The sequence below is a fragment of the Ischnura elegans genome, chromosome 12, assembly GCF_921293095.1.
Source record: "Ischnura elegans chromosome 12, ioIscEleg1.1, whole genome shotgun sequence".
Taxonomy (NCBI): Eukaryota; Metazoa; Arthropoda; class Insecta; order Odonata; family Coenagrionidae; genus Ischnura; species Ischnura elegans.
Genome location: NC_060257.1, coordinates 6,613,743 through 6,632,688, shown reverse-complemented (window position 1 = coordinate 6,632,688; position 18,946 = coordinate 6,613,743). Strand labels below are relative to the sequence as shown.

At 37.2% G+C, this 18,946-nt stretch overlaps 2 protein-coding genes across 2 annotated transcripts in view; one reads left to right on the top strand and one right to left on the bottom strand.

Moving 5' to 3' along the window:
- Nucleotides 1-1,778: 1,778 nt before the first annotated feature.
- LOC124169838 (vesicle-trafficking protein SEC22b) lies at nt 1,779-6,243 on the bottom strand. The gene is made up of 5 exons (XM_046548625.1): nt 6,015-6,243; nt 5,698-5,807; nt 5,453-5,613; nt 5,197-5,343; nt 1,779-3,077 (listed from the first exon to the last, which is right to left on the bottom strand). The coding sequence occupies exons 1-5, from the start codon at nt 6,087-6,089 to the stop codon at nt 2,929-2,931; spliced, it is 642 nt and encodes a 213-aa protein (XP_046404581.1). The 5' UTR covers nt 6,090-6,243; the 3' UTR covers nt 1,779-2,928.
- A 15-nt stretch (nt 6,244-6,258) lies between these two features.
- Nucleotides 6,259-18,946, top strand: part of LOC124169839 — a 135,269-nt gene continuing 122,581 nt past the window's right edge. The window contains 4 exon segments of the mRNA XM_046548626.1: nt 6,259-6,416; nt 6,705-6,840; nt 13,412-13,653; nt 15,244-15,460. Coding sequence (XP_046404582.1) covers nt 6,795-6,840; nt 13,412-13,653; nt 15,244-15,460 — 505 coding nt within the window. The 5' untranslated portion in view covers nt 6,259-6,416; nt 6,705-6,794.

Genomic DNA, 18,946 nt, shown 5'->3' with positions numbered 1-18,946 from the left:
CAGGAATTATCAATTCACTGAAAGCAGTAATACTTTCCATCAAATTGTTATATAAATAGGTAAAATATTTACTATATCAATTTAATACGCAAATATTATATTCTATATCAGATTTACCTAAGTGATAAAAGCTATATGTACTTGAAAAACAAACTCTTTAACACTCTGGGGAATCATCTCCCATAAACTCAGTACCAGAGTAATGCATTTTCTTATTATGTATTTGTAAAAACTCTTTTTAAGGCTTTTAGGAAACTGGCTCTTTTTAATTTTTAAAAATTCTATTGGTAATTTATTATAAACTCTTAACTTCTATTTCCTGCTGTCCTAATGTATAATAATTTACAAATTTAAAACTGATAAATAGGCCTTAAATTGATTAATTGAATTTTTTCGCAGTAATTGCTTTCGAACTTTAAACTATATACAAGCTTCCTGATTTCTTAGAACTGAGGACTCCTTCAATTGCATATTTATAATGTATTCTACATTTCATAGATATCAATTAGCCTGCAAAATATGGATGAATATTTGAAGCTGAGGCTCCTGTCAAATGCTGTGAGGGAATCAAATAATTAGGAAAATATCGCCTGTCATGAAGTATGATTGTTTACAAAAGATCTGATGGCTACAAAAATGCCTCGAAGTACATTGGAATATGTATTGGGTTTGGCAACTACAAACTTCAGGTCATGAACTCCGCAACTTGTAAATGGATTGGTTTTGAAAGATAATCCATGTAGGAGAGATCAAGAAATGAGGACAAAAGAGGTAAGTAGAAAATCAGTGTTTTATTTCAAGTATAGGAAATCTACAATAAGATATGGCACCATACCTTTTTTCAGCAATTTATGCTTTTCTGCCCACCTCTGGATACTACTGATGCTGACCTCATAGACTGAAGATTGAATCAATGACATGTTGGAATTGAAGTAAAATCTTATTCTTTTTTATTCTATTTAGTATGAGATGTTTACTCTTGTAACTTTTGAATGCTTATGCATTGATCAAAGAAGGTTGTCAATGATTCAATGGTGAAGAGAGATAGGTACTACTGCTCTATCAATCCTTTCAAATGTACAAACTTCCTATCATCTGTGGCAATGACAGGAAAAACTTCAGAAGACTTGAGAAGTCTATCAAAATAATAGCTCGATAGGGTAAAATTTCTATTACCCATAATTTTATGCAGAGGTGGAATGAAGGTTTCTCAATGCCACAGAGAATTCCTGAAAACATATATAAATATCACTGACCGTTCAGTCGTTATCTAGTACAGTGTTTCTAGCATATTTTTTCCTTTATCTCTCTACTGGCTTCACCACTAAGCATATTTTAAAATTTAAAGTGATTGATATATAAATGCAAGAATGTTTTAAATCAATTTATTTTAGAGAATTATATACGTATTTACAAGCTTGGAAAAATTCTACAAAAAAATTTGCTTCGTCGACCTAAATTTTGCCCGGTTAGCAGTCTAATCAGGGCCTTCATGAAGACTAAATAGCAATTCAAACTGGGAAGACTTTGATCTGAAGGCACTCGTAAGGACACATTAGGACCATATCTGTCCAAAAATATCGAATTATTCTATTGAAACAGAAAATCCAAGGCTCAGTATTCCACTTTTTGGGACAAACATAAGTGAAATGGAAACTTCAGAGGAAAATATGTATGTAGTTTTCCAAATTGCTTGATTTTGATTTTAATATGTACATATTTAAAATGTAATTTCAAGACTTGTCAGGTATGAAGAGCAATAATAATTTTTATTTCAATTTTAAATTAAAATATTTTAATTGATAGACAAAAATTTCCTAGGTAAATACATTAAATACAATAGAAATTTCTCATATAAAGCCTTAACCAATTTTAAATGACCAATGTAATTTTAGACTGCCACTTCCCAAAAATGAGTAACAATAATCGTGTATCCTTAGGTGAGCAAACAGAAGCTCAGGTCACGTTACAAAAATATAACAGCCCTATACAAACTCCGTGCATACAATATAAAAACTCAGCTGATTACCTATTCATGTATTTACATTACTCCACAAAAAACACACCTTGAAAACTAAAATAAGGCCACTTACAGAATAGCAGCATTCACTAAATCACAAAAAGCATTGGCTGCCTATCTGTTTGGTAGACATGATACTAAGCTAGAAAATTACTTTTTACGATGAAATTCACCCCACACATCCTCTTACTGCAGAAATCATTATTAAACAACTTTATTTGTAAGGACATTAAAATTCAGCATCATTATTTTGTAAATAGTAATGGCTATTTGTCCTGGGGCACCTTCAGGAAGTACAAAAAACAATATTATGTAAAGAAGAAATGTTTTATTACACATGTAAATTTTATTATATTAAGGTTCGTTTAACAAGACATGTTGTGTCTTTATTGGAGTATTTCACACACAAAGGGAGTAAGGGTGGGGGTAATGAGAACATTCCTACAATAGCAGGAAATGAAAGACAGGGAAAAATCCAATTAAGAATCAAGGGCATATGTATAGAGGTCATTGATAACAAGCCCAAGTTCCCGTGTTGCTCCACATCATCCTGTTGACCCACACCATTCCCTAAAATATTGAAATGCTCTTGCTGACTCCATCACATTGAGAACAAAAGCATCCGCAAGTAAGGCCAAATACACCACTCTTGGGTTCAAGATAACAGCAGTTACACCTCAAGCATTTGTACGAAAAGACAAAACATTTTTTCAGCCCACAATGATTTACGCACTTAAATGGATTTTTATTTTGGAAAGATTTGGCTTCTCTATTTTAGGAACACAAGAGAAAGTATTATTTCTCTTTCCTCTCTGAGATGGTATGCACACAAAATTTTCCTCGTCCCGTGGGCAAAGGAAAACATCTAGGCCAGTCTTTGGTGAAGAACTAGCAACAAAAGTTGAAGTTCAGAACACCTTAAAATATAAAAATAGGACGATGAGAATGAACAACACAGCTGCAATCTTCACAAGCATAGATGTCTTATTCAGGTCGGTGGCAGATTTTTTGTATTCCGCAGATTGCATTGATAAATGTTGTGCCTTTGAATCCAGTTCTGAAAGTGAAAGAAAAAATTAATTACTTCAGGGAACACTCAACTACATAGCTGAATAACCAATGATGGACAAAACAAGAGAAAAATAATAATAGAATAGCATAAAGAGGGTTTTCAGCAAAAAGAAGAATCTTCTCACCACTGAGAATTCAAGGAGAAGTAAGGAAACAATTCATCAGATGCTACATACGTACGGAGCATGCTTCTCTATGGTAGTGAGCATTGGATGCTGACAGCATTAGAGAAGTCAAGAGTGGAAGTATTCCAAATGTGACGTGACTATAGAATGATGAAGATTAAATGGATTGACTGAGGAAGTGTCGAGAAATGTGTGAGAAAAGAGAAGACTTATTGAAACTGGAAGGATAAAATGGGAAAACTTGGTTGGCCACATAATGAGGCCTGATGGAAATACTCGCATAAGGATAGGTGGATGAGAAGTTGGGAGAGCCCTAAGTGAATTAGATAGGATAGGTTCTTCAGGATGTAGAAGAGAAGAAATATGTCACCATAAAAATGCTTGCAGATAGGAGAGTTGCATCAAACTGATCTTAGGATTGTCGACTAATGATGATTATACAAGGAATGCTACAACATCAGATTTAACAGGCTTAATATGATGGCAAGTCCCATTGAGAAAAAGAGGCTGCATGAGGATGTGCAATTTCATGCCCCATTAAAACAGGATTTAATGCAGTTTCAGTTTACAGTTTGCTCTTGGCCACTTCTGACCTGAAGATGCCAGCAGGATAGCTGGAGAAACTGTCGTCGCCTTCAGACAACACTACATGGAGGAACACCCAAAAGCTGTCACTAATGTGGAGAAACGCCACGGACACATCAGATCCAATGCTCAAAGTTGAATTCATCTTTGGCTATTGGCAGACATGATGAAATTCACTTAATCAAGAAAACAGATTGTCAGAGGATAACTGCTCTAGGGCAATTGGTCTCCTCAGTAGATGTAGGAATCACGAGTAGTCGCTACTAGGGAAAAATTCTAAGGGGGTTTCAGCCTCCAAAGCCCCACAGGACAACGTGCCTCAAGAAGGTGGATATTCTGATGGAGCCAGCTTAAGTTCTGAAGCTGAACGACTGACATGTTTTCAAAGCTGGTTTTCAAACACAGATTCGAAAATGACGTTTATCAGTGTATCCTTATGATTATGGGTACTTTCCATAGGGTATTCAAGCTCTTCACGGCACTATAACAAGAAAGACATACTTAAGTACCTAACCTAATAATACAGAGCCTCTTTGGAGAATGTCACCAATATTATGAACCATGCTTCTTTGGACATCTTGAAGCTCAGTGTCCAGGGTTATTCAATTATGCCTGGCTCGGGAATCGGTGAATGGGGAGAGTGAGTACTCGGAGAGCTACCTCAAGACCTGTGGAATTTCTCCCTGAATGCGAAAGCTATGCAGTAGCTCAGTGTGTGCACTGGGTCATTATTCAGGGTTGTGTTTTCAGCACCTCCTTCCCTGAGCACTTGTTGCTTATTGGCGGTAGCTAAAATGCTTGTTCAAGGTGGCCAACGTTGTGTTGCTAGGTGATTGAAATAGCCTTCTGTAGTGCTCAAATTGACTTTTTCCAATTAGGGAGGGTGAGAAAGCACTACATAGTGGTACGTTTCTGTACTGAGCATGAGCTCTCAGAATTCACTGCCCCTACATGGGCCCAATGATGACAGGGCATTTTCGATATTTGGCTACTTAAATGTCCCATTCCTGATAAAGAGGGACACTGACACAAAAGAAATTGCCTCAGGCATTACTTTGAGAAAGTTAATCACCATCATATTATATATTTGTGACCTTACAATGAGTCCATCCTTACTTCAGCAAAACACCCAAGTGCAATCTACAATATGGCATTGCTAACTGAACCTTGCATTGGCTTGTCTGAACTAAAATATTTGGCTTAAAACTAATTATAATTCCTTAACACATTTTGATGATGTTATGGTTTCATCATGTTAGCTTGGTTTCTTAACAAGAGCAACAATATGGAAATGACTTATACCTTATACGTACTATTGCGAATATGAATACTTGCAATAGGGTATTCAAGCTCTTTGGGCATTAGAACAAGAAATATAGCTCGTAAGTATCTTACCTGATAATAGAGCGCCTCTTTGGAGAACGTCATCAATATTCTGAACCATGATTCTTTGGACATCTTGAAGCTCAGTGTTCAGAGTTATTAAATTACGTCTGGCTCGGGAATCGGTGAATACCTTTTTAGCTTTTTGTATATAGGTATCTGCAGACAAATAAATCAACATTTAGTAAACGATGAAAAAAAATCATCGAGGTTATGTTTGAATGCACTAATTCATACATAAGGCCTACATTATCAAAATAAGACTCACCAAATTCTATAAAACTGTACGGCCGTGTGACTGTGCTAACTTTTCGACCATATTGAGAATGAAATTCTTGAGCCAGGTCCTCCAGATAGGAAAACGCTAGCCTTTTGGAATAATTCTTTTCGCAGAGAACCAAATAGCACACTTCATTTTCAATGAAGTAACTGCAGAAGCAAAAATACAATTATGACAACAAAAAAGAGATGCCGGCAGTCTGTAGTAATAAAAAGTATTTAGAAGATACTCACTGGAATAAATAGGGGCCGGTTTCTAAAGTGCAGCGTGTCGGACTCATATTGTTAAGCTTCTTGAAAAGCATTTTCCCTTGATTCTGATAATCCAATATATTTCTGCCAGACTGAGTTCACAAAGTGAGAGAAAAACATGAATACAAACTAACATTAACTTCCATCTTATAATACCTAACGGCTGCAAAATCACGGCCAACTAGCCCACAAAAAAGCATTAAAACAAAGCGTTCTGTGACAATAATCATACATCTTAACCGAAGTTTTCCGCATATTCTCGTGAGATAAAAATGTGTATATGTTCGAAGCCAACTTACCTGTTCATCTTCCTGCATTGTAGCTGCCAAAGGCAAGCCGTCAGCTAACCTACCGATCATTGTCATCAAAACCATTGTGCCTATATTATTTTTAAATATTCCTGAATGATTACTGCCACTTCACCCTAATAGAACACTTAAATTTTATACCAATCTTCTTACACATTTGCGGCGCTTCTCGTATGTGGCTTGTAATTGAACTTACGACTCCACGTCACACCTGACATGAAAGTGCGGAAGTGCGATGCTCAACTTGGTTGCCTTTAGTTCGCTGTAGTTTGCAATAAGTTGTCTGGTATCTGTCGGTATTAATTGTGGGGGTTGTGTATTTTCTAAAGTTATTGGGAAGATTGTGAAAGCGTATATGATGGAAACTTGGAACCTCTAATAACCTCTTCTCTGGTGTGTACGTTATTTAGCTGTACCATATGTAGTGGCTGCATAAGATAAGTTCTGTGTGCGTGACACAGTTTTCTATTGCTGTCTAACGAACACTCTAATAATGTCAATATTACGCTGCAGTGGTTATTTATATTTCCTTTTATACCTTAGCGTATCCTTCTGGCGATTATAATTGTTTGATATTGGCTTAATGTCAGGGTGCTAACATGATCAATAAATCGGTAGGAAAACATATACTTCCTACGTAATGAAGTGCACCAGTATCACAAATATGTTTTCCTTGTATAGGTTTGGAGCGTGATGATATCGCGGAATCGCCTTTGAGTTGTGATATTTTGAAGAAACTTAAATGATGAATTATCTGCCTATAAATTCAAAATGATGGAGAACAGTGATAAAGGAAGGAATCCTTGGCGAAGAAATCGTAAGTCTCAAATGTAACCTTGTTACCTTACAATTATGCCGACATATAGTTACCACTTATATTGATCGCTCATATTGTACTGTTTTACTCTCAAAAATATTTGTCGCCCAATACAGTACCTCACCTGCCGTCGGTATTTAAGGTCAGGGTATTGACCGAGGTTTCAGTGATTATGCCTGTGGCTAATGTTATCAGTTCGTGACGAAACTTGTAGTGTCTAATTTTGTGCTCATATTTTATTCTTTTTAAGCTCTTATTTTTCTCCGTGTTTTTCTTTAATTTTTAGAGCGCTGTGATTTCCGAAAGTGCTCGTTTTTATGCATTGATCAAGTTATATTATTAGTACAAAAATTTTGTTCAAGTGTGGAGTATTGATTGTAGTGATAACTTTTATTTAGAGATACGGTAAAAGGACTACAATGCACTTAATTGTCATGATCGAGGAAAAAAGGTTGAATGAGGCTTATTTTAATGAAAACGAGGGGATAAAGGAGAAAAATGGGGAAGATATCAATTAAATACTTATTGGGCTGTTGTGGATCCAGGGCTGGAGGAATGGGGCTAATCCTGTCCTGAATTCGTTCGAAAGATTTTTTTATCAGGGTAAATTCTGTCAGAGGCAATCTGAATATTAGTGGTAGAGTGATTTTATGGGTGCTGAAAATTCTTTATTGGTACGTATTAAAGCAATTGTTTCAACTCATTAATTGAGCACTGTCCTTGGGGTGGAAATATTTCCCTACTTCACTCGCAACCTTTTGAGGACAACAGTCGGTGTGTGTTCACATAAGCTGCTATGGTGAAAAAATCCCCCTGGACCAGGAATTGTGCCATGAATCTTAGACTGGAATTAAGTAGCCTAGATAGTGAAGAGGTCTGCACAGTGGTCCAGAAAATCAAAGATCCATTTTTTGATCTCCTGTCCATTTTTTCCCCGTAGCGATTAAGTATTGTGAATTTCACTTCCGTAAACATATCAGGTTGGAAATATGTCACACTCAGAGTGTGTGGCATGCTGGCAACAGTGAACAATGTAATATGGTGTACTATCTGAGAAAATACTGATATCCCAGGGTGAGAGCATAGTAAAAAAAATTAATATTCTTACCAACTAACACTTGCCAAATTCCAATCTAATTGTACCTACCACCTTAGTGTATACCATGAACTAACCTAAATACATCATCGGGGCAAACTAGTTAACTAGGATGTTGTACTTGCAAAGAAGCTTGGCACTCAAACACCATGCGGCCGTCTAAAAACTATCAAGCGAAGCAAATCACTTAATGCTGCATTTTACTGAAGGATAAGCTTAAATTTTGTGGATTAAAATGGCGATTTGTAAATAATAACCTTCCTAGAATAGCCGGCCTCGGTGGCGGTGGTCCTCGCCTGCCAAACCATAGGTCGTGGGTTCGAATCCCACCTGGGTAGGTGATCCCTATCCAGGGCATGGATGTTTGTGTTGTACTTTGTTAATATTGGAAACCCTCGTTGTAAAAGGCCGTCATGTGCTGTTTACGGGGAATTTGATAATAAATAAAATAAATAAAGTATTGCCGATAGAATCATCACAACTATAGAAATGTTGGAGAATTTAATTTGGCAGTAGGATGGAAAATGTGTCAATGAAGAGCTTCAATTTTGATGTGATACTTTATGTTGCATGCACTGTGAATGCTTTAAGAAACCAAAATATATACTGCATGAGACTATCCTTTTTTAATTTGAAACACTCTTTGAAATTATCAACTTGAACTCACGCCAATGCAATTCAACCAAAACATCATAAATGTAGTCAAAACTTTTGGAAGCTCATGCGTACACCAGGCAAACATAGAAGTCACAAATAAGGCGATAAATTTCTCATGTGAGACTTTTAAACATAATATACTTTAAAACGTAAGATATCTTTAAAAACGTTACAACCTTTAAGTGTAACATAGGTCAATGGAATAATATTTGAAGAACAAATAATATGGTTGTACGTTTGGCCCGTGCTTGTCATGTTTCTTTTGTAAGGCTGGTTGGTAGAGCTCCATTGTATGCCTTCCTGCACCAGTTGTTCTACAACTTATTTTGGTCGTGAAGTTTGCCCGAAGTTGGAAAAGGTGACGTCACATTCAGAAACTGGGGAAAATTGAAAAAAAAAAAAACTCGAATGCATGAAAAAAAAAATAGGATGGCCATTTTCACGCCCACTGACAGAACCCGTTACCTAACCCGCTAACCTTTTCATATTGACTTATTCCGTCTCTTATTCATCCTTTATAACCCTTTGTAACCCTATGTAACTCATTCGGGGCCGTCCCTTGCCCTTCTTCCCTTCCACCCCTCCTTCTACTATTGTTTTCATCTTGCCATCATGCCTCATTATACAAACAACTAAGTTGTCAAGTATTCTGCTTCAGTTTCTTAAAAGACCTCTCTTTTCTTATGCTCATCTTAGCACTTCCTCATTGCGTACATGGTCAATCAATTTTATCTTTGTCATTCTTTGGTAGCATCACAGCATGCCCATTGCTCCTTGTGTGGCTGGCTGACTCACTACAGTTTCCATTCCCAGGAGAGCAAGTGAATTGAACTTTTGCTTGGAGAAGGAGAACTAAAAATGATTGGGAATCAATTTCTAGATACCCTGACTTTTTGCTCTATGCCCCTCATGTAAAGGCCTGGTGACACGATACATTAACACGTATGAGTTAATGTCTAAATGTATGAACGCGAGAATGAATGCCAAAATGCACCGTGTAACTTGTGCGAATGCATGCACAGAAAATAGAACCTGTTCTAATTTGGTTCATGCATTCGTACATGTTCCGTTCCGGTCCACCAGTATCAATCACGCAAAAGTGCATTAACTTGTACGTGATAATGTACCGTGTAACCAGGCCTTTAAAATTGGCTTGAATCCTGATTTTTCTGAGTATGCCTCAGGTCAGCTTCAGATGCTTAAAAGTACTTTGGTGATATTAACCTGTCAATTATTTGGAGAGGTGGAGGATTCGCGCTTTGTTTGGAATACTTTTTATTTCCATTAGCCCTTGAAATCTGGAGAATCATTTTGTTATTGTATCAGAGTATTGTACCACCTCCTTAGCAAAGATGGTTCCTCACATCATGTGCACTGGTAATTTCACCTACATCTCAACTCCAGCCTTTGCATCTATGAGCTATCTCATTTGTCGTGCGTGATTGTACTGCAATGCAGTGAGTCATACCGAGAATAATTTAATAAAATAATTGATACCAAATATGTAGTGAAAATGAAGCCGTAAACCTGAAGGTGCTTCACTGTGCAATAAAGTCACGATTATTGGTGAGAGGATTATCTGTGTTGCGGATTATTCGTGCATAAGTTTCGCCCTCCTTTGATGATTTTGGCGGTCTTGATAAAAAATGAAATTGCATGCAAAAGCACCAGGATTATTGTATTTTAATGCAAGGATACAATAAGGGTATTATTTCCATAAGAATTCCCTTCATGAAACATTATCACTTTCTTTACTTGTCGACTAGGAAAGCCTATTCTTGTCACGTATTTCTTCTCTTTTACATCCTTCATAACCCTTTGTCCTATGTAACTCTTTGGGGGCCGTCTCTTGCTGTTCTTCCCTTCCTCCTGACCTTTTACACTTGTTTTCATCAGGACATTATGCCTCATAACGTGTCCAACCAAGTTGTCCTGTCTTCTCCTTAAGGTTTTCAGAAGACTTCTCTTTTATCTCACTCTTTTTAGCACTTCCTCATTACTTACATGATTGGTCAATTTTATTTTCATTGTTCTTCGGTAGGACCACAATTCTAATGCTTTCACTCTTGACTTCTCTGCTCCTGTCAATGTCTTTCTTCTATAGAGAGACATGGTCCATTTGTAGCATCTGATTAATTGTTTCCTTACTTCTATGCTTTATTCTCAGCTGTAAGAAGATTATTCATTTTGTAGAAAGCCCTCTCAGCCTACACTATTCTATTGACTATTTCTTTCTTGATTCTCTATCATTGGTAATTCGGCTTTCTAGGTAAGAAAACTCTTTCACCTCTTCAAGCTTAGGTTTTCCTAGCTTAATAATGTTTGTCCTAGCCGCCTCTCTTTTGCTGTATACTACTATATTTGTCTTCTTTTGTTGATTTTCAGTTGATATCTGGTCATTGTCCTTTTCACATTTGTCAAAGTCCTCTTCCAATCAATCTGTCTTGGGTATGACTGCTATTTCGTCAGCCAATCGCAGCATACTAATTCTTTTACTGTGTATATTGACACCCAAGGCCTTCTCTTTGATTCCGTTGATGGCTTTCTCGATGTAAACATAAAAAATTATGGGGGACAGTGCACACCCTTGTCTCACTCCTTTTCCTGTTCTTGGTTCCACACCGTTGGTACCACATTTTATCACAGCTACTTAGTTTGTATACAAACAGTGCACAATTGTACGATCATTGTAGATAACTCTGATTTCTTTTAGTATTATAAGCATTAAATTCCATTCCACATTATCCAATGCTTGCTCCAAGTCCACAAATGCCAAGAAAGTCCTTATGTTCTTTTCCATTCTCTTCTCCATGAGCTACTGAAGAGCCAAAACTGCTTCTCTTACTCTTGCTTTTCCGAAATCCAAATTGGTCTTCATCCAGGAATTTTTACACTCTAAGTTCTATTTTCCTGTAGGTGATTCTTGTCAGTATCTTCGCTGCATGTGTCGTCAGACTTAAGGTCCTAAAATCTTCACCCTTCTCCTCTCTCTCCTTTTTGGGTATTGGAATGATGATTTTCTTCTCTAAGTCAATGGGTAAATCTCCTGTGGGTACATATCATAGGTAGTTTCATACTATTGAGTTAAGTCCTTCTCTCCTGCATTTTTGATAATCTCTGCTGGAATATCATCCATTCCTGGGGCCTTATTCTTTCACAGTTCTCTGATTTCAATGTCTAATTCCAATCTTAAGATGCTGGCTCTCTGTCATCCTTTTCTACTTCACTCTCCTATTCGATAATTTTAAAACTGTGTTTGCTTCCTTCCTGTAACTCCTCCAGGTACTCTTTCCATCTCCCAACTTTGTCTTTGTTTTCAATCAAAACATTTCCATGCCAGGAATGTTTCTGTGAAATTATTAAGTAGCAGATTAAATACCTGAGGAATTCTTAAAGTTGCTTACAGAACTTCAAAATTGGATTTTGTTTTGATCATTAGAATGAAACTTTTTTTTGCTATTCTATCCGTATCTCTATCACAGTAATTCAATTTTTAGGGTACGATTAAGCAATTTTGATTTAAGTAATTTCAGAGGGAACTGTTTGTTCGAATCAAATATCACTTACAGGTTGAGGACATAAAAAGTTTTTTTGCGAATAAGAAGCCTTTTTGCGTAGCAAGGTTTCCGGGTTGACCTCCGCGTCGATTCATCTTCAAGACGACAGTTTCGCCGGTGTTGCAGCTAGCATCTTCAGGTACGAAGTATCGGATGCAGGTTTTTGCCCGTCTTATATAGGCCTATATAAGACGGGCAAAAACCTGCATCCGATACTTCGTACCTGAAGACGCTAGCTGCAACGCCGGCGAAACTGTCGTCTTGAAGATGAATCGACGCAGAGGTCAACCCGGAAACCTTGCTACGCATGCTGCACCACCCCGCGAAAGTCTCCATCAACAAGAAGCCTTTTTGTACGATTCATTGAATGGTCGGTCAAGACTGCTCTAAATTTTATCTATAACTGTATTACTCTTATTTTTTGCTATCCATAATACATAGCAGATATGTAAATGTCCGTCATGCTCAAGGTCTGAGACAATCCGTTCATTGGGATAGCTCATAGAAAGACACACAACTTGGGGGTAAGGGGGGTTGATGTAAAATTAGGTTGATCCAATGGCAGAGCAAAATAGAAAATCTTTAATTCTAATTGCTTTTGTGGCATGAAGGGAATACAGTGTGAATTTTATAATTTAGTTAGAGTGGGAACCCTGCACTAACTGTTTGCACATGGTTGTATGATAGATCAGTGAAACGTAAGCTATTTGCTATTTGTTTGGAAAAATACTTTATTGTGCTGGTGGTGGAAAAGAAGTTTTACCAAAGTAATCATGTTTCATATTCAGTTCTTTTCATGTGATGAAATTTTCTAATGATAGCATTCAATGATTATTAAACTAAGCACATAATCAGCTAGTGCTTGGCACTTAGGCCTTCCTTGACTTTTTCTCCTTCAACCATTCGCAGCAATGGTATGTTTGCACTGGATTTTTCTTGATGACTTAATATAATCTGAACTACTTAAGTCTGACCAAAATTATAGTGTAGTTCCTCATCCCTGGAGGATGATAGCAAAGTCAGCTGTCGAAACATATGCCAAATGTAACCATTTTGGAAGCTTGAAGAGTGTGTCATACAACGTAGTGTCCTTGAAATCTTAAAGTCATTAGGATGAGTGTTGAAGTTTCATGTTGGCCTCAGCTGTTGTTTTTTGAGCAGCCACCTTGAGAGAGCCCTCGTTTTTGTTTTCTCTGAGATTTTTCCTCAGTGGAACTTTCCCACGTGAAATATGAGTGTATTTTTTTTTTACTTTTGGTAGAGTCCCATCTTCGCCCTTCACAAGCATATCGACAGGCCTCAGGCATGCCTCAGGACACTGGCATTGCTAATAACTATGGAAACCATTTGGGCCAGCCCGCTTACCAAGTGAATAGGGTTCCAGAGACATCGTGGTATGGGTCTGCACCACATCAAGATCCTAATGCTCACTTGGACTCGTGGAACTGGGGGATTGACACTCAGCAGAATGCCGGGCAGCAATTTCGAGAATCGTACCCTCAGGTAAGCTATACTATACCTTAAGATAATAAAATCAACAGATTTAGGCGTTACTTGGTGGAACGATGAGATATTCATGGTTAAATAAAAACACAGTACTATTCCACAACTTTATATTTTTGCAGTCTACTAGTTTCAGCGTTACAACGTCATTATCAAGACTAAATAAAATCAACAGATTTAGGCGTTACTTGGTGGAACGATGAGATATTCATGGTTAAATTTAAAAAAAAAAAAAAAAAAAATCTTGATAATGACGTTGTAACGTTGAAACTAGTAGACTGCAAAAATATAAAGTTGTGGAATAGTACTGTGTTTTTATTTAACCATGAATACCTTAAGATAAGATTAGATATCACCCAAAATTTTAATATACAAGGATAAAGTCACGGAAATTTGTGGGATTTTTAATTTTGAGAATCTTGTAACTTTGTGTAACACCTTTAATGCAGTGGAACCTAAGCGATATTCATTGCTAATCTTGGTTATAGAATGAAGGTGGGTGTATCCAGAATAAATTTATGTATTTATATAGGAAGTCGTTATCAATTGTAAGACCTTCATTTTGACGTTATGTTGTGCAATTTATATGACTTTTTCCAGTTGTACGACACAATCTGCTGGCAGAAATGTCATGCTTCCCATATAGTAGTCTTCTAGTGAACTGTTTCAAGTCTTGTTTCAAGCCAAGTGTGTTCAACCAAGATTATTTTAAGCAGCCTTGAGACCCCCTTATATTTTAATAAAATCCGGTAATTTTATTTAATTATGCTTTGCATTTACTGATTTTATGTAGAATATGTTTATTTTGCCGTAATGCATAAGGTAAGATTTATTTTATGCGCTAATGCATAATAAGCATGCTAACTGTTATTTTAATTGTGTTTTTAAGAAAAAATATTTATCAGTGTTGCTCAAGCCTGCATCGTTGGTAGTGCCATATAATGCAGTAATTTTTTAAAATAAGTTTTTGTTTTTATTCTGTTGATTATTTCTAAATCTCAGACATTTTAAAGTGGACTAATATCATTTTCAGTGATAGTGATAAAGGTAATCCAATTACCAGCACGTAGTTATTACTTTTTGAGTATTTTTTACTTGTAACCATTACTTTTAAAAGATAAGTAATTTTTCTTGTGATTTACTCCTGAGCTACTTTGATTGAATGTCACATTTAAGTAATCGTTATACATGTGTAAGTAATTGTGCAGGATTATGGAGTGCATTGCAGTAGGAGAAGGTCTGAGGAGAAACAGATCTAAGGGTGCCTTTGAAGCTTGTGTGCCCCTGCCAACAATTTTAAGTGTCACCTGTTAGTTTCATCCAAGTCCTTTCATTTCTCCATTAGCTTCGACTCAGAAGTATACCTAGAGAAATCTCATTATCATAGTTTGTATGTACATATTTATGCATCAAGAGTGTCTGCCAACTTACTTTCAATATTCTTCTTATTTGAGGATTTTATATATTTGTGAATACATATATATTAACCTGGAGCATCATATAACTGAAATCCCTCTGCATTTTATTTACGCTCAACATATTATGTTTTTTTAAATTTAAATTACCATTTTTACTTCCAATACGTTTCAGAGTGGACCACAAAATTATCCCCAGCAATCTCAGCCACAGCAGCAGCCACATTATCAAAGTTACGATCGCCACAACAATCCACCTGCCGAGGTTCCGCCCCAACAAATGCCGATGCAACAGCAATGGCATGGGATGTACCAAGGTCAGCATGGAATGCCAATGAACAGCATGGCGTACCAGCAGTATGATCAGTCGCACCTAAGCAATGTGGATAGCCGTGAGTGTGCATGAGACTAACGAAACCTCTGTTTGGCTTTGTGCTGTTTGTTTACTATTTGTTGATCCCATTCATCCCCTACAATGCTCGGACTTGGATTTTTTTGTATTTGATAGAAAAAGTTGCTGATTGATATCTGTAGATATTAGGCTTGCTCGACTGCTTTCAGTCTTCCTCATAGTGTTAAATCTTAAATTTATTTATAATTTTGTCTTATATTGTACAGCCTACTCCCGATTATCCGGGCTAATGACGTGGAGAGGCGGCACGGATAATCATGAAACACGGATAATCCAAACGTTCACTTTAATTTCTTGTAATTTCATAATTTATGTAAATCAAACAATCGATTATTATTTACGCACTCTTTCTGTTATTATAGATTGCTTTCTGGAATCATTAAGAGCTTTCTTTTCCCGATCATACTCTTTTTAGCGTTGATAACGTTATAGTACTCGTATTCCTGCTGCTCCGTGTAATACCTGGTTTCTGAAAACCACTTATCCGTGGGTGTGAGATCACGGATTCAGAGAAGTGGTTTGTGCGAATGCTTTGAAACCACTGTGCGACGCCCGGGATGCAACTGCTGAGAGTCGTGAATCTGTGATCACTGAGTGCGATCGCACACCGTGATGCTTGGAAAAAAGGACCCCAGAACTCCCGTGAAGGCAATGGGCGCACGATCATGCAATCGTGCAGCTGCGGTTATAAATTCTAATGGATATAATAATCCCAGTATAGCCTTGCATTAAAATGCAAATATCCTGGGGCTTTCGTGCCCGATTTTATTTTTTATTGAAATCGGGGAAAACGTCAAAGGAGTGTGAACTCATGCACAGATAATCCACAAACTGGATAAACCGCAGCCGGATAATCGGTAGTCTGCTGTACTTGCAAAATTGAGACCATTAAGTTCATCTTTAAAAAGTTATGACAATCATGTACTTCCGTGCCTTTGATGATGGAAGTCCACCCAGTGGGAATTTGAACCCAAAGCCACTTGGTTAGCTAGTTAGACGGCATACCACCACCACCACCACTGGGGTTGCCATTGAGGGATGCAAACATATGAAAGATTGGAGTGTCGTACCATTTGAGTGATGCCCTCTTGTCATGCATTTCAATTCTGTCAGTTTAAAGTTGAATTCAGTTGAAAACAGTCACAATATACAATAATGGACTAAGAATCATTTCTGTAAACTTTTGCTTTGGTGTTGACTAGATGCATGTGGTAGCAACTGAGGCAACTTAATGGGGAATTGGGCAGATGTATCTGGGTGAGGGAGGCAGATGCAACATGTAGAAACTAGTTTCAAGTGTACGTACCGAAAGGTAATGAAATTACATAGTAATCACCTACAGGTGTTTTGTGTCAGAGCAAATTAGCCTCAGCTGTTGTGATAAATTCGCTCATGTAAAAAATACTATGGAAACTAAATAATTTATGAAGACCGTTTTTGGAGGCTGAAGAAGGTCATCCGCAAGGTTGTTTAACCTCTAGCATAGGATACAATGAGCTTAGCACCCAGGATGATGTATGCTCCCTTGCAGTGTGGATAGAGAATTGCAGTTGAGCAGCCATGTGGCCGCTGCTTGCCAGTGCAAGGCATTTGTGTCGAACGTATAAAATGTGAGAAAAAATTTCCTATGCTCTGGTGTCCCTACTTTCCTGGACTGTGATACTTTTCTGCCGTGAAATTGGCTGGCCACAACCCGGATCATTCAAAGAAATGCCCATGAAAAGGTCAAGATTTGTCAGATTGGAGGCATCGCACTCACAACAGCTTTGCTGTTTGGGCATGGAAAGTTGTTATTGAATAAGGGTGGGAACATAACCTGTTTTTTTTTGTGCTTGATGAAGGGAAGTAGATAATCCAGCCACAAGTTTGGACATTTCACAAATCTGAGGTTCTTGTATATAATTTTTCACATATTTACCTTTGGGACTGAGAGAGTAGTTTGTACAATTGGTGGCATATCATCAAGATCTTAGTGTAGATCATGTTTTTGCCATCGGTTTTCTTGTTTTTTACATTTCAAAATATTTACACTGTTCTTATTCAGTCCATCGTAGTATGAAATAGATTTCCTGTATTAAAAATTTTTAGGAATCAAACAGGCTCTTATCAAGGCTTTACTGTATTCATAATTTTTTTTTAATTTCCTATTAAACGTGTCAAGAGAAGAGTATTTTTGTGGTGTGTTGGGTTTTCACCTTACTGGAATAAAATTATTAATAAACATTAATTGCTATGAAAAAAATATTCCTCTGGACCGGGAATCGAACCATATGGACCTTTGGCTTTGCAGGCCACTGTATAGACCACCACGCTATCCGAGATCTTTGATTCCCATGGCAATTTTACCGAGGCTCATGGTACTAGATGTTAAGCTCTCACTGCATATCAAGGATGGCAACCAAGGGAGGGCCTCGGTACAATTGCTATGGGAATCAAAGATCCCAGATAGCGTAGTGGTCTGCACAGTGGCCACACAAAGCCAAAAGTCGGTGGTTTGATTCTCGAGCAATATTTTCTCTTGGCAATCCATTTATATGTAATCGCCGTTCACACGCTCTGAAATATTACACAAAAGTATTAATACCTGAACCTCTGCATTTTTCAAGTTGCCACAGTTATTAAAAACAAGATATATGTTGATATAGAACAGAACATGTCCATGGCTGAATAAAAACATCTCTGTGAAAATTTTCCTGAAGTATTTCAAGGAACCTTTTTTCTAGTTTAAATCCATTTTTTTGCTGCAGTAATCCATTCCTGTTCAGTAAAAGTGAGTGGGATTATCCAGATGTTTTAGTGGGAGGTGGTGTGGGATATGGCCATATCTAATCTTTGGTTTTGAGATTTGATCTAATCTCATTACATAATCTCTAAAGTGTCACTCAGTCTTTTACATCATGTGTCTTAATTTTGCTAACGTCAATGTGCTCTTGCATAGTCCATCCATTCTCCATTGAAAAAGTTCTCTTGGAATCATTACCTTTAGAAAAATATGTACTCTGAGAGAAGTAATTAATAAAGCAAGAAAGATTTGGTGAGTTTTTTACTTTTGCAAAAGTTATTTTAAGTAATGTACTTCGGAATTTTGAATCCAATGGCAGCACCATCACCGACAGACAGGTGATTGGGTGCAAATAGCCATATGGGTTGCATGTTGGTGACGGGTGTTTTTTGTTATTAAAATTTACTGGTCCTCGAAGTAATTGAAGTCTTTGACTATGTAAGTACATTTATGTTGGCCAGAAGTCTTTGACTGAAGGCAAGAAACAGAACCATTCTGGTCAAGTAATTAATTACTCATGGTATGATAGCTAACATCCTTGGGTACCTGTCAAGGGGAATATGCTCCATACTGGTATATTCAATATGAAACCTCGTAAAGTTAAATTTTTGATCTTGTGATGGAATGATGCCTGCTTCAACGCTTTATCTAATGAAATATTATGTATGTGCAAGTCAAGTTTGG

Coding starts and splice junctions, on each gene's coding strand:
- LOC124169838 (XM_046548625.1), bottom strand. CDS start 6,089: ATGGTTTTGATGACAATGATCGGTAGGTTAGCTGACGGCTTGCCTTTG. Junction 5,614..5,697: donor ACCGGCCCCTATTTATTCCA/GTGAGTATCTTC, acceptor TTGCTTCTGCAG/TTACTTCATTGAAAATGAAG. Junction 5,344..5,452: donor GTACAGTTTTATAGAATTTG/GTGAGTCTTATT, acceptor ATTTGTCTGCAG/ATACCTATATACAAAAAGCT.